General features: G+C 29.5%; 1 protein-coding gene across 2 annotated transcripts in view; it reads left to right on the plus strand.

The window, feature by feature from the left end:
- Nucleotides 1-16,856, plus strand: part of LOC132928300 (uncharacterized) — a 149,223-nt gene that overhangs the window by 57,880 nt on the left and 74,487 nt on the right. For both annotated transcript variants that reach the window (XM_060992870.1, XM_060992869.1), the window contains exon 3: nt 9,407-9,548. In XM_060992870.1, coding sequence (XP_060848853.1) covers nt 9,407-9,548 — 142 coding nt within the window. The remainder of the gene's footprint in view (nt 1-9,406; nt 9,549-16,856) is intronic.

Consider the following 16,856-nt stretch of genomic DNA (forward strand, 5'->3'; position numbering starts at 1 on the left):
TACTGTAGAAGTTTTTTTTTCTATTTAGAATTTAATAAAAACGTCAATAACTAGTTCCGGATTATGATATAATTAATTATACAATTAGTAATTACTATTTATATTTTTTAGGATAATTTTACAATAGGTATCTTTTATTTTTAAATTATTAAATTGGAATGAAATATTGTTGAATAATATATATAAGTTACATTTTTTTAAATTAAATTTATTTTTATACATTTTAATATGCTACTCGTATTTGTACAATAGTTCATTTTTATAACAAATCAAATTAAATTATTTTATGTATCTATTCGTTTTATTGTATCATATAAAATTCTTAAGTAATTTTTAGTTCATTAAAATATTTAGTGAAACAAACTATAAACCAATAAAACTGTTTATTTCAAATAATAATTGTATTTTCTATTTTAAATTTGAATTGCTTTATTTATTAATTTTTATTATTAAACTTTCCTTGGTTATACCTATTTAATTAATATAAAATTAATATAACTCAAATATAATTTAAATTATAATATTATTACCTGACGTAAATCTTCAAAAAGTGTATTATGTATTATTTATTGTTTTTTTTTTTTTTTTTTTTTGAAAAACTTCAGTTGTGAATGTTTTCTGCAGTTTCTAGATAGACAACTAATTTATATAGATCTTAAAATAGGAGTTTTTCAAACGGTTAAGACATTTTCATAATTTCTATGCACATGCAGAATCAAAAGTTTCGCATAAATCGTAACTGACATGCGATATTTTAACAAACCGCCTCTGTCAATTATAAACACTAAATCAGTCTTAGCTTGAAATGTGTTTAAAATACTTTTGGTATTTTTAGTTTAAGTTCCTTCCACTCCCTTTGTGTCGTACATTGCATATAACTAATATTCTGTTGATATCATCATTTTTTATTGTTTATATTACGAAAGTTACATTGTTGAAATCATTGGTGTTATAACATTGTAATTTGCATTCCATTAGCTAAGATTTATGGCTATTGTACAAAAATCAAACTCATTGTGTCCAATGGCAATTAAATTATTTTTAAAATATCGTTTTGATTTATAAAACAGTATAATCTATACGATGACCTAGATCAATTATTCACGTAATAATGATATCATGTGTATATATTTAGTGTACTGTATATATACTTAAACAAATATGTTTATTGATTTATAATAGTTAGTTTAAATGTTTACATAAAATATATGTATACTGGGATAGAAAATTGAACGGAATAAAAACTGTATTTAAATATGTATTTTAAAGTTTGAATCCTTATCGTTGATAACCATTAAAAAAATCATTCTGTTGGGTAATTTTAATGATTATTGCAATTTATAACTCGTACTTATACGTTTTAAAATGAAATAATTAATAATTGTATTAATTCTATGATGGTTTTCCTTAAGTATTGATCTTTCTTGAGCTTATTTATGCACAGAAATATATTATGTTGCGGTATCCAAATTATTATCGACAGAAATACAATACGCGTTTTATTATGTATATAAAAATATCAAGGGTCAGCGGAAGCTATACGTGTATAGAACAACAAACTTACGATAAATCATTCAAGATCGGTCAACGGAACTTCGGGTTGTAGATTGTGCGGGGGAGGAAGTCTCAAACCCGTCACTTTACATAACGTGCATAATGAAAAGCGAGACCCGCGTGCAGTTACTATATAACTATGTGTGTATAAATATATAGGTATATATGTATTTAGTGTATGGAAGTGGGTGGTGGTTGGGCAAGGAACACGTGTTACCCACTTGGCCAGTTTGTGATTAATGAATTATACTCGTGGCTCGCGGAAGGGGTAGGCGCGCGACAGGAGTTCGGATATCTAACGTAATTAGAGCCGCCGTTGCCGGGGCAGTGACGCCCCCGGGGGAAATATACGCTCCGGTGCATGGTCTACGGGTGGGTAGAGGTATCGACCGTAGTAGTAGTAGTCGTCGTCGTCGTCGTCTTCTGATATAATTTGTGCCGAATGCTGTAATAGAAGTTTTACGCGGGAAAGGAAGAAAAAAAATATAGCGAAATTAGAAAATGTCCTTTAGGGAATTTCGTTCGGTTACAAAATGACATATCCTGAAATTATTTGAAACGAGACACATTGGTATTGAATGGTAGCCAGAGATAAAATACTATTAGTTGGTGCGATACCACTTTAATTTCAGCTAGGTCAAAGAAAGAAGGAAAGAAAAACACAATCGTATATATTTATTTTTCAAACCTTTTCAGTATTGATAAACCATTAGGCGTTATTAAATTCCAGTACATATCATTATTATTGTATTAGGTATATGAATTACAATAGTTTTGATATATAATTTATAATAAAGGTATCTACTTAGTTATTTTATAACTGTGTTAATTTTGTTATGTTAACACGAAAGTGCCGTTATCGATTGCTTATTTATAATGTTATTGAATTATATTTGAAATATATAACCAGAATTTGTTGTCGCCGAAGCTTTAAAAACGTGTGCAATTGACGATTATCATTTGTTTCCGTTTGGTGCATTTTGAGCCAGTTGTAGATTAAATAAAATGCTATTCAGTGTAATCCGTGAAAGATATTTGGCTCATCAGAATGATGTGTATCTTATGATAAGGTTATATCGAACAATAGACAATGCTGCACTGCCGAATTTCTTCCGAGTTAGCGTGCTATTTTTTTTGGCGGAATTTTGTACCAAAATTCGTTCCTGTTCGTGGCCAAATATAAACGCATCTTGAGAAATGTAAAACATATTATACAAAGATGTATAAAGTACCTGATTACTTTTTTGACGTCAAAATACGTAGTAGAATATATAATTTTGCAAAAAACAACATGGCCATTAATATTTATTTGTTTAAATACATTTTAAACAGCATTGGATAAATTGTAACAAAATATATTTACCGTAGTATTATTTGTTTTTCAGTTTTAAAACATGGGTATATATTTTAATTATTTTTATGTAAACAAATAAAAGGTGGATATTATATCGTGATTGTTTATTTCCTACCATAGTAGTGTATACGTTATTTCAATTAAATTAAAAACAAAATATAGTAATTTAGTGCTATTTTTAAAATATTATTAGCTGTGCGGCTCTTTAATTATGTTGTTATTTATTTTTAATACTTTCATGGCATCAAGTATCCGTGTTTTTTAGTATAATAAAATAGTGTTCTGTAAGTTTTGTGAATGTTGAAAATTTTTGTTTTTATTTAATATTAAATTTTATATTTTGGCATAAGAATACTGAAATAAAACTCTTAAACAACATAACTTAAATGCACGTGACAACATTTTTTTTTTTAAATTGAAAGATATACGGCTACATTTTTTTTGTAATTGAATGATGAATGATTAAAATTTGGTCGGATAACTATATAATAATACATGAATACAATACAAATTTGGCGTGCATATTATACCGAACCTATATATAACATTATTATAACCTATTATTTAAAATTACCTGAGTATATAAAAATGTATTTCTATTTGAGTCAGTGCAATATATATTGGTATGAAGTAGTTTTCAAATTAATAAAGTTTTTTGTTCCATAAAATACTGTTTCAATTTAACTCTGGGACTAAATGTTTTCATGTGCATATATTTATACGCAATACGCATATATGTATGATGCGCTCTGTGGTGCGCAAAATAAGTACGACTATAACTTATAAGTCCGGTCCTGGACATTTCAATTTGATAGTCGATAAAGTTTCATCGTTTCTACACAGTGCTCTCAGTCGTGTCCTCTGTCAGTTGTTGGAAAATTAATATGCGTTTAATTAAATTCATCTATGTGTTTAACATCGAATGGTGTTACAAAATAAATGTATGTAGCTGCATCTAACCTATAAAAAAAATAGGTTTATTATACTGTATACATATATGTACGTTATTATGAAGGAATATAATAATTATAACGACATCTGCGGGTGATAGATTGACTGCGGTATAATAGCAAGTTAAGTATGCCTAAAAGAAAACGAAAAGATTTACAGAAAATATGCGCAAATACAAATCAACAGTCTTTTATTTTAAATGTTTGTTGTCCTAATGTTGATTACAAAACAATAATCGTTGTGAGCTATTATAATTTTAATTAACCGCATTTTACCCCGTTACTGCACTTTTCATTTTCTTTTTTTCTCTTTCGTTTTCATAGCTAACGTTAAATATATTATATCATAATATTATAATATATATAATACAGCTTCAGCTGTGAAGCGTAGAGCGAATTTTTCCCCCGTCTCCCGCGGCAAGTCGTAAAATATATTTATCAACGGCTTCTGAACGCGATTATTGTTGCAATAACTAATAACTTGAGGTACTTCTATATAGGCGTTATTATATACTAGTCGTCGTCATCGGGTTCTCGTAGCAGCCGCCAGACATCCATGCACATTGCACACAGTATTTTAGTATTATTATTATGCCGTCGTCCGGTATATATACTGGCGTGTGTTAGGTCACGGTATGAAAGAAAAGGGCGGCTATACACTGTATGTATATATTATATATATATACACATATACAGCCAATTTTCAATTAGCATTGTTTTTGAAGAGCTTTGTGTTGCAGAGAACACAAACCACGGTATATCCCACGATACCACCGTTTATATACCTATATATTTTATATTATGTATGTATGCTTATTGCTTACCGTCATACGACTGGCATTATAATCGCGCAAATATATGTATATATAATATAGCGGGAACAACGGCGCGGTTTGCCCATTGTTTGTTTTAAATCGTCGACCTGCGACGATAACAGTGACGACGAGCAGTGCGGGGTAAAGACTCCGAGGGGGGATTCGGTCTAGGGTCGTGATCCCTTTTGGAAATCGGCGAGCAAATATTTGCCCCCGTGGGAAACCGGACAGATGACGGCGATGATATGTTCGGGTCCGTATACAATACACATATATATATATATATCGTTATGAAGCTCGACAGCTGATGTTCGACAGGTCGAGAGTCGGTGTGACTGTTGCGTACACACACACATAAACAGGTATATATAATATTATATAATATATATAAACAATAAACATAACCGCTGTGGCCCATGCCGGACGTCTGAAACGTCATCATAATCGCGAAATCCTGTCTGTCGTATTTATAACTATCGCGTTATGCAGAAACATGTCTGTTTCGATTAAAAAATCAATTACTTCATATTTTCGGACAGTGTTTTCGAAGTGTAAAACGTGTAGTGGTATTATAGACTACCCCATTCGTGCGTGTAGAGTATACTGCAGGGTTGTTACGTAAATCAACTCATCAGCTGTCACAAGAATATATACTACTCGCAATGTCGAGTCTGATAAACATTATAGTATTGCACGATGTTTTGTGTTTTAATATTTAAACACAAACAATATAGAACTGTATTATTTTCCCAAAATTAAATTATACAACAATTCTGCATACCATATTATATTATACATTATATTCTGCATACTATATCAGTTATACCTACTGTTATCGGGTTTCTGTAATTTCTGTGTTCTGATGAAGTAACAAAAATAAATAAATAAATAAATAATAATTTCATAATATTATATTTAATAATATGTTGATTAATCGCATAAATGTATACTTTATTACAAATATATATAATATGTACATATATGTATATACATTACGTATATGTGTGTGGGTGTTCGGTGTATATCGATAGCGGAGACTGAGAAGATTCGTTTGTAGTGTTCAATGCGTGAGTCATTGCATTCGATTAATCATTACACTTATGAAAGGGTAAAAATGTTAGTGTTTTTAAATTCTATTGAAATGTCATAACGTTTCTAACCGCCGCGCCGACCATATTATGTATTATGATAATATGCTCGTACGTGGTACGCCGGAATACTATATACATTATACAGAGGTATATATACCAATGTATTATAATTTTAATAATTGACGTTGGTTATTTAACTGCAGACTCGTCTTTCCTAGATACGTCGCGCATCGCCCAATAGGAAATGTCTTCGTCATGCGTGGATGACCTCGGTTCTAGTCGAGTTATAGTCGACAATAATATTATTTTCTGTATCAATTTTAAAAATCCAACTATCAACTCCCCCCTTCAACCTCTCACTTTGAATATCTCGTTTCTAAAAACTTTATAATTTTGTCCACTTATTTCTTTATCAACTTCCGGTTCAAATAAAATTAATCCGAAATAACTAAAACAACTAAAATATAACAATACATTTTGATTTATATTCTCATTATAATTTATAGTATCATAGTAAAGGTTTCCTCTGAGATTGTATTAAATTACGATTTATATCTTTATCAAATACAAATGTATATTTTTTAATTTGACTATTATTGTTTTATGATAAAACCAAAGCTATAATTAAAAAAAAAAACTACACATTGGACGTCGTATGTTTACCACATCGAATTATGGACCAACAACCTCGATATATTATTATATTTCTTTATCAAAGGAACTACCCAAATTCTGTGAATATTTTTGGAAATACGCATCCTCGAAATCAAAAAGAAATGGTTCGGTATCTCTTGCCTCCTCGATAATAATTGGGTAGTTTTCATTTATGCTTGGACGAATATATTACACTGTTTTTATCTATTCTCCTTAATTAATTTTATTATAATTAGGCAGACGATATTATTATTATTATGAGTCGTGAATATGTATTTAATTTGGGAAAAAAAATATGAAAACAATCACATTAAAATAAAATACCTGACGCGTTGCACGGTTGACGTATTATGTATTCATTACCCGTTGAGTGCTCGTCTTGGCGGCGGTGGTGATGGTATAATATGCGTGGTGATAATGTTCACGTTTATTGCGCGTTTCGTATATATTTATTTATAATAATATAACGTGTGTATGTATGTGTGTATATATATATATATATATATACATATTTGTAGGAGATTTGCCTGCAGGATAACTTTTGCGTGTACAGTATATATATATATATATTTAAGTGTGAGAACGACACGACGATCGAGGTTTTCGGTGACGATATAGGGGGAGGGGATTGGGAGGTTAAGTTTCGTCTGGTATTATTTATAACTCTGCAATATTGATCTCCATCACTCCTCTTGACAGCCCGGTTGGCGGGGGTATAGAAATTAATATCGGTGGTGTCGCCCCCCCCCCCCAAACCCAACCATTCACCCACACCCAAACCCACCCACACACCAATTGCACACACACACACACACACACACACACACACACACACATACATACCGCCACCTTCGGCGCTCAGGCGTTCTGTCTTTGGTCGGCGACGTTCGCCCTCTTTCCCGCCGCCGTCGACACCGTGGTCTCTATCCCTGGTCCAAATCTCGTCTCACCCTATAACGACTACTACTATACTACTACGACGACGGCGACGACGGCGCCCGTTGCGGGCTTCTTCTGCTTCTTCTGGTGGCTTATATGTATGTTTATAAACGCGTAGTGTTTTGTGTATTATACACACGAACGCATACACAAAGTTGGACCCGAAAAGCTTAAAGTTTAATAGGAATGCGCTTTCGGTCGAGTATTAAAACCGGGTATATATACACCACCATACGTGTGTGCGCAAGCCGCCCTCTATACCGCCGACCACCCCCTCGCACAACCCTGCTGCAACTGCCTCTGGCTCCCGTGTTTATTAACAGTATATATACTCCCGCCATCGTATACACACATGTATATTATATAATACTAAATAATATTATTCATCACACACGCGCGCACAAATACATACAACGTATGCGTATAGTACGACGATAGGTACCTATCGCATACCTATATAATATGTGTGGTATACTGTGAGAGTATATACATGAGGTTATATATAATGTACACAAGTGTGGGGGAATTTTTTTTCCACTATACTCGGCTATGGCACGTGCAAACGTGTGTGCGTTTTACCATCGTGCGTATGAGTTTTTAATCCTTAGGATTATATTTTATACGTATATAGGTCGGTACGTGTATCAAGAAAATACGCGTATACCCCTGCAGTAATAACAGTAAACGAGGGGTAGTGGAAAAACCTATGCCGAAACACATACTTGCGCGTCTCTTTCTTTCTATATATAACATAATATATAGGTAGAAACTCTATAGTTTCGTCATCCTGTGCGCCGCGTGTACGGACTTGTAATTCAAAACATAATTAACCAATACAGTTGAGGAATATTTTGCGTTTGAATTCATACGCATATCGTGTTTGTATAATTATAACTTACCAAAATACAAATACAATAGCTTATAATTTTCAATCAGCGAGTATATAGAATTATATATGATTATTATCATGAGTGCGCTCCAGCGGACTGTTTTGATTTGGATGAGTTCAGCTACACAAACTCGAGTTTTATAAATTTAAAAAAGAGTTATAAAATATGAATACAAAATATTTTAAGTACATAAAAGCTTATTTACCTATAATACCTGTACAGTGTACAGTGTATCCGTATATAATTATATTGTATGACCTTCCATAAACAAATAAAGCCGTTGAAAAGTGGTACAATTACATTTCATATTATGCTTCTCGATATGTTTATAGAAAAATATACTGTCAGTTAGTTCATGCTATAATAAAGGAGCGACATGAAACGGAAACAAATATTGAATCATTTATTCAAAATAAATAAACACAAAAGTAAAATAAACAACTATAATTGGTTTTTCCATTAGTTTATTTTTTGTCTGTCTAGACTTAAAGAGATTATTAAAATATTCTTATTAAGCCCAATCTAATTTATAATTCTAACTATAGTTAATTGGATATATTGTAATTAGAATACATTTTTATAATTTTAAATAATATGTATATAATAGTAGAAGTGATTCAAATTATTATAATTGTATTGAATTTATTTTATAATATAGCAGTGGGACTGTAATTTACCGACAGTTAATAGATCAAAATATAGCTTTTTATTATTAAAATTGTTTCTATACATGTATCTTAAACACGTAATAATTTTGTAACATTTTGAAAAAAAAATGAATAACTTCATCTTCTATTATCCACTAAAAGTGTGAAAATGTAAGTAGATGTAATAATTTTAAACTTAGTGTAGACTACTATTGAATAAATAGTGGTCTACAAGTGCTAAAATAATTACAATTATAAGTATTTAAAAATATCGAACGATTCATGTTTTAGAAACATGAAATCATCTATACTTCGTGTAAAGCAGTAAAATGTTGAGTACTGATTGAATATTAAAACATAATAACAGTGGCTCGAGTTTAAAATGTTAACAAGAACTATAAAGCGATATATTTCGTATGTAGTCAATTCGATCTTGTCCATTTGATATAATATGTATATTCAATAACTAAATATTCTAAACATATTTATCAACTGTACGTTTCCGTTTGCAGGCCAATGTGAGTTTCCTGCCCAATGGTCCGGTCGATGGTTTCAGTCTGGCGTGAACCACTACATCAATATAAATACGACCACCATCATGACCAAAGGAGAGTGCGTGCAAAACGTCAGCGACAAGTTTCTAATCGAAGACAGGTATAACGGTGTATTTGCTATTAACATTGAGTGAGATTGACACCTGTAACTGTAAGGTTGTTTTATACTATTATATAAGTTGACATTTAAACACGGTAACAAAGTGCACACCTATAGCTTGTGCGATGGGGCAACATTGTGAACCGTTGGCACAATTGTAGGCGATTTGAGAGATAGGGATTTATCGATCGTGTGGTTTGTCATTCTGTCCATTACACAGATGTTATCGGCAACCATCGTTATTTAACAACGTTTTATTTGCCCGTGTTAATGTACAAAATGCATATAATAGGAGAGAAAACCCATTTTGGAAACGGATTCAGTGAATAGGGTAAAATATATACGTCCATAAATTAGTTTAAAATGTCCATTAGCTCAAGAAATGTAAATTGTAGGTATATTTTACTCGTAATAAAACTATCAAGTATCAATTCTTCATAATAGAGCACATAAATTATTATAGGTAGTTAAATTATACATTTTTTAAAATAATTAGAATAAAATGGCATTACATGTATTTAGTTACCTACCTCCTACATATTTGTAAATAAAAAAATATTTTTGGATATTTGATTTGATTTAGTTTTTATTAGTTTCGCAAATCACGAAGTTTTTCGATAATTTTAAACTGAATTGTTAAAAAAATGTGCACATCAACTTATTGAAATCCTTGACCCAAACGAATTTTATTCTTCATATGTTATTATTGTAAAACGATCATTAATGTTGAATTTCTCGAATTTTTATGCAGAAGTAGGTACGACTAAAAGTATAATTCACTAAATTTATTTATGTACAAAAATAAAAATAAACACGCGATTTACAGTTTTATAATAGTTAATTAAAACTTAAATAATCTACATGTGTACGTTTGTAATATTAATGTAAAACGTTTAAATTTTATAAATATTGTGAGAATTCATTATACGCTTGAAATGTATTTAGATTTTATCATACTCGAATACTAGAGAGAGATTGTTGAATTGGATTTTCATATTTTGAGAACCCAACGTTTATTATGTTTGAGCCAATACAAATGAAATGTACGGAACCCATAATGTTTATCTAAGTTTTGTAGAGAAAAATATGGCTCGAGGGACTCCAGGCCGAGCGGATCCTATTTCCTATATACATCATCAGGTCTCCAAAATTCATCATCTTCCTCTGCCTCCTTACCCCCTCATCGCGACTACCGCCGTCGATAGCGCAGCTGACCGGTATTTCGCTACCGACCCACGTACACATATAGGTATAAATACACAGATATTCATATTTATATATATCTGTCTATTTAAATACATATATTATGTACATTATACTCATGTATATTGCCGTCGGTGCACTGCTCAGTGGTGGCTAACCGGGCTATTAATCATCATATCGTCCGCATGTTGTTTTACATTATTCAGTGCAGTGTACGCGTATGTGTAACGTGTATACCTATAAACCTACGTAGGAAAAAATAAAAACCAACGACTCGCACAATTGGAATAAATTACTGGGTGGCCGAGGGAAAACGAGTGACGAGAACAAAAGTGACCCGTGGCGGTGAGTGGGAAATGGGGCAGTGCACATGACAGGTCGAATAAAAGTGGACGGTAAAACTATTGTTTCGAGGTCGTAATGTTGAGTTTTAATATTTATATAAAATATAATACATATTATAATATAAACGCGAAGCGTTCAGAATTGCGCTCGATCCACATCTTTTTGTTTTGGGTGGCTATGCCTAACTATATTATAATGTGCTGTTGGTGAACCAAACACGTCAAATTTATTACACGTTACTCCCCCCCCCCATCATCGCTTTTTGGGACAATATTGTCGTCTCACCGTCTCGCGACTAGTTAATTATTATAATTTTATTATTAGCGCACTCCTCTGACGTTTCCCCCTCTTTTATAATGTATATTATACTGCAGCAGTATTCGGTAGTCATATAATCATACGCTCACACACATACATATATATTTATAATATATATATATATATATATATATATATATATATATATATATATATTAAATATACACTATAATATACATATAGTTGACGCCATCGTCATACGGTGAAAACCTCTTTGTGTTGGTCGGGGTTCCTCTAACACTACTCGAATAATATTACATTTGGGAATAGAACCTGTGACAAAAGCGTGGTGTAATTTTTTTTCCACACATTTGTTCCTACTATACCTCGTCGACGGGGAACCCTCAATAGGCGGAAGTCTTGGTAATGTTTAAAACTGAATAATGACAAAGGTGACGGTATTTTTTTTATTTTATTAATTTTCTATACAATTTAAACTGTACTATTTGACTGGATAAAATATGTATATATAACTCGTACTGGGGGCACTTAGATATATTCAAAATGCTCTTTTAACGAGTAAAAATAAAGACATTTTTAGAAATGCTGTAAGAGTAAAATAAAATGCATGCAAATACCATTACTGTTTATACATTGTTTTCTGAACCATCACATCATATTAGCATATACAATAGTCTGTTCCGGGTACTTTATTGTATTTTATTAAATGACGATTTGTTTTGTTTCATAATAATATCATCAGTACAGTTTATAAGGGTGCGTATACAAATACAATTTTGAGTTTGTATTTGCAAAAACTATTTTTACTGATCTAAGTACAAATTTTTAAATAATTTATTATTAGATTAGGTACTTATACCTATACATCTTTATAAATTGTTCTCGTTTACATAGGCTATAGGTGAAATTGTTGTGATTTTATTTTTATGATAAAGACTATATCTCAAATCGACTAAACTAATCTACGAGTTAGTTTACTCTACTCTATGAATCTCGATTTGGCAATAATTTTAAAATATTGCTCTTTATTCCACTTGATAAGCTGTTTTTTATGGTTATTTATCTAATATTTAACTATAGTGTTAATTTTAAATAACTATAAGAAACAAAATTGCATTTAAACCATTTTAATTAAACTCGTATTTACATTTAATAATGATTTAAAAATAATTATGAACTATAATTGATGATTTTAGTGTTTATGAAATGTAATTTATGTATTTTTATTCATTAGAATAAAAATTACTATCATATCATCAAATACTAATCTTATTTAATTTTTTTTGTGTACCTATGCTATTTTAATTCAACTAGATTACGTCATGATATAAATAATTCAATATAAATGTATATCTACTAGTGACGTTTTTATTTATCTATCTACTTAAGTGAATTGTGAGTTTATTATTAATCACAACCCGAATGCATAATACAAAAAAATAATCAAATCGTTAACCAAAATTTTTAATAGGTATAAAAATTATAAAATAAACGTATTGGTTAGTTAATTACAAAATAATTATCTATTTGATTGTCTTTTAAATATTAATGTTTATTACGCGTATAAAAATTAAAACAATTGTTGATAAACTAAATAAATGAACTTAAACGTAACTATAAATGATTGAGTATTTAATAATTAAATTGTTTTAACAAAATATTAATGTCTGTAAAATATAATTTCTGATGAATAAACAAATTAATGGTTTTAAAATTCTTCACTATAAATAATTTAATCAAATATAATTGCTTATATCAGTCGTTCGTGGTAAAGTTAGTAAAATAATTGAAGACTTAAATGATTTAAAGTAAAAATATAATTTTTTTTACAAGTATATGTGTTGAGAATTTTAAATATATTTACAAATATAAGAAACTCTGACCAATTTTTGTATTGTTATAGTAATAATTGTCTTATCGAAAGGTCACTTAAACGTGCGTATATACGTTTAGCGGTCTTCATACGCGATATTTGCATTTTAGTAAAATTGTGTACACATATTTGAAAAAAATCATCGATTCTTGAGTTGTTTACCCTTTAGCATTATCCTTCGTTTTGTCATTGCATCATATTATTACAAAAAAAAAAAAAAAATCACCGTATAAAAGTCCGTAGCGACATTTTTAGTTCTTAGAAAACTGTCTTTGATTATAGTTTCCATTGATATTATTTGTTTCATTTATAAAGTATACTAATACAATGCATGCATATATGCTAAGACATGTGTCAAGTTGACAATATGTTTCATATAAGTACTTTAAACCAGCTGGTCCCGTCTATTCAAAAACGTATTGTGAATTCAACAATCGTTGTCTTTATTGAATTTGGATTGTTATTGTGTATCTACTATCTATAGGTTATTCATTTCCTTCGTTATCTGATACAGACGATTGGATTTCAAATCAAGTGTTAAATAAATAACAACAAAAATCACTTTTATTTTAAATTAATTTATACGACAATTAAGTATGAGCCTATCTATAATTTAAACCAACGGAATTTCATTGTTTAATTTTTGAACAAGTATATGTATAGTAATATCACAGAATATAATAATCAGAATGGACACTGATAACAATTTTTTTGGTAATATTTAAAAAAAATTTTCAGTTTAATATAGGTATACTAGTTTAATAAAATAAAATATATAATAAGTGCAATTTTTAAACAGGTAATTAAAAAAAAGATTTTGTGTATTACGGATTAATATTCAATTTATTTATTAATTCTTGCTTTGTTTTAACATATAATCAAAATAACATTTTACTAATGGGTTATGTTAAATAAACATTTTATTTAAATATATTTGTGTATTTTTAATATAATTTAAAAACAAAAATAAAATCTATACTACCCATAATTTTTAAAGAACTGAAGTCAAAATTTTTTGACTAGTAGATCATATAAAGAAAAATAGTTAACCATTGCTAAAGTAAACCATGTCTACGAGGGGTGAAAGTATATCGCTTCAAAAACCTTTAAAAAAAAAAAAACAACGCTATTTCTTTTGGTTCTGCATGCACGTGGAACTGACTGTCAGTGGCCGAATGTATTCTGAAGGTTATTAAACCCTCTTCGCCACTATTCGTGAAGTAATACACCCTTTGACCAAAAAAAAAAAACATGGTAAAGCTTACGCGTGCACAGAAATGCCATTAATGGAAGGTCATTTCTGAGGTGAAAAAAACTTCAAAGGTTCCTACGTAAGTTCATTTGCACACGGTAGCCAATGTTATTGCTATGTGAGAAAAAAGAGAGGTAGTCGGTAAAATGAGATCCTTTTCCTGGCTGCAAATTGAAATACATATTCGATGTTTCAAATATGACGATGTCTATTTTATATGTTTCTCCTTTTAGAGATATACGTTATTGACTTATATAGAGTCACTGAAGTGAAACTTTTACATTTTGTATACATATGTGTAGCTATAAAATTTGAACATTAAATTTTTATAAACAAAATGTCTGTGTTTTTAGAATTCATTTTCTTGACTCTGAAATTTATTATTAAAACACCTTAATTCCATTTTTATACTATAATAATATTTTTAATCAGATCCATTTTACTATAAACATGGTTTAAAAAATTAATATAATTTTAAATATATGTATGTACTTAAATTGTTTTTACATTTATTAATATAAATTATAAAAAATATTATTGTCTTTAATGTAACTAAATTCTAAGATCTTAAAAATTATATACTGCTTATCTTATTGGAATATAAAAAATATATCAAGAGCTTCGAGCATTTAGGTGATTAATTTTACATTAATAAAATAACCATTTGAATCCATTTATAATATATAGTGTTTATTTTTATTTTATTACCATCTTTCAAGAAACAGGTGGCTTTGATATAGATTTAAATTATACACTTTTCTGAACTAGTTCCAAACAACTTTTTTTTTATTACGCTTAGGTTTAAAGTTTCACTGACGGATAATATGAAAATATTCTAATATTTTAACTATATATACATAAAAAAAAAACATGATATTTATAAATTACGGAGTAGTAGAATACTGTTTATTTAAGTATTAGTTAAATTCATTAATTTGTTTTTAATATTTGAGGACTAAAAGCTACATTTATACATTTTTAATAATTTAGTTGCCAGCTAATATTATTTATAATATTTTAACTACCAAATTAATATAGTACATCGAAATAAAATGAAAAAAGTTTTAATTTATAATACATGTACAGGTAAATCCTCAGTTTCATGGCAGGTGGAATTGAATTATACGTTGTGTGCCGGTCGATAGAGTGAGTGTACGATGAATAAACTGATGTTTAAGCCATCTTTCGTCAAAAGAGCTTGCCAAACTTACCATCTCCTTATACTTCCCTTAGTTAATCCAAGAATTCCTTACTCCCTACATCGGAATTTAATATTCGAGCTGATCTGAGTTGTATATACCACTAAAAACATCCCCCGCTCTAATGGTTCAACTCCTTCCCAACCTCAACATTTGGAATTTTTTCTTTACCTATCTTTTACCTTGTACTTTAATGTATAAGAAAGGAAAGTGTTATTCCTTTAATCCTGAGTTGTGTAAATTTGTAATCAGTAACGATGCTCATTATAAATTTACTGGAACCCCGTTGTCAAGACAACCTTTTATGATAAACTTCCCATTGCCAAGACATTATATTGTTCTAATGTTAATATTAACATGTTATTTTGGTAATATATATCTTAACATAAATATGTCTACAAGATATATAATTTATATACATTTTAAGTACAGTAAGTAAAATAGGTAATATAAAAATATTTGAGTTTAAATTAAATATTTTATAATTTATTTCTTATAGTTTTATTTTCGTAAAAATAGTTTTAAAAATATTTTAAATTTCGCCATTTTATAACTTAACCTATTTTTATGTTTAAATAAAATAATGCCATCTACCTATAAGTACCTATATATTGAAAATATGTGAATAAATAGCTGTTCTACATAACATTACTATAGTTAAACGACTACTTTCGAAATAGATACTATAATGAGTTAACAAAATGAAATTTGCATAAGATCTTTTTAAGGTTTTTTTTATGTAGGTAGTTAACGAACGTCGAACACATTATTTCCGTCAATTTAATGGCAATTTTCACGATTCACCGTGCGTAAAATCATGAAATCTATTTTTATTAAATTAGCAATTAGTGGGGAAAAACTCGATATAACCAAAATGTGTAATAATGCTTAACAAATTTTTATTTTTTTTTATCAATTATTCCGGGATGCCAGGTAGTATTTTTCATTATTATTTTGCACGATTCGAAAAATCGATCTACTGCATAAAACAAAATAGGTTTTAAACATCCTAACCACATAGTTAGTGAAACAGTCTTAGTTGAAATATGCTAAAAACACACTAACCATTTCGAAGCTGGTGAATACGCAGTCAAATAATACGTGACTATTTCTATCTTATAAACATTTTAAGAGTAATTAAAAAAATGTATAATGCC

Source organism: Rhopalosiphum padi, chromosome 4 (assembly GCF_020882245.1).
Source record: "Rhopalosiphum padi isolate XX-2018 chromosome 4, ASM2088224v1, whole genome shotgun sequence".
Lineage (NCBI taxonomy): Eukaryota > Metazoa > Arthropoda > Insecta > Hemiptera > Aphididae > Rhopalosiphum > Rhopalosiphum padi.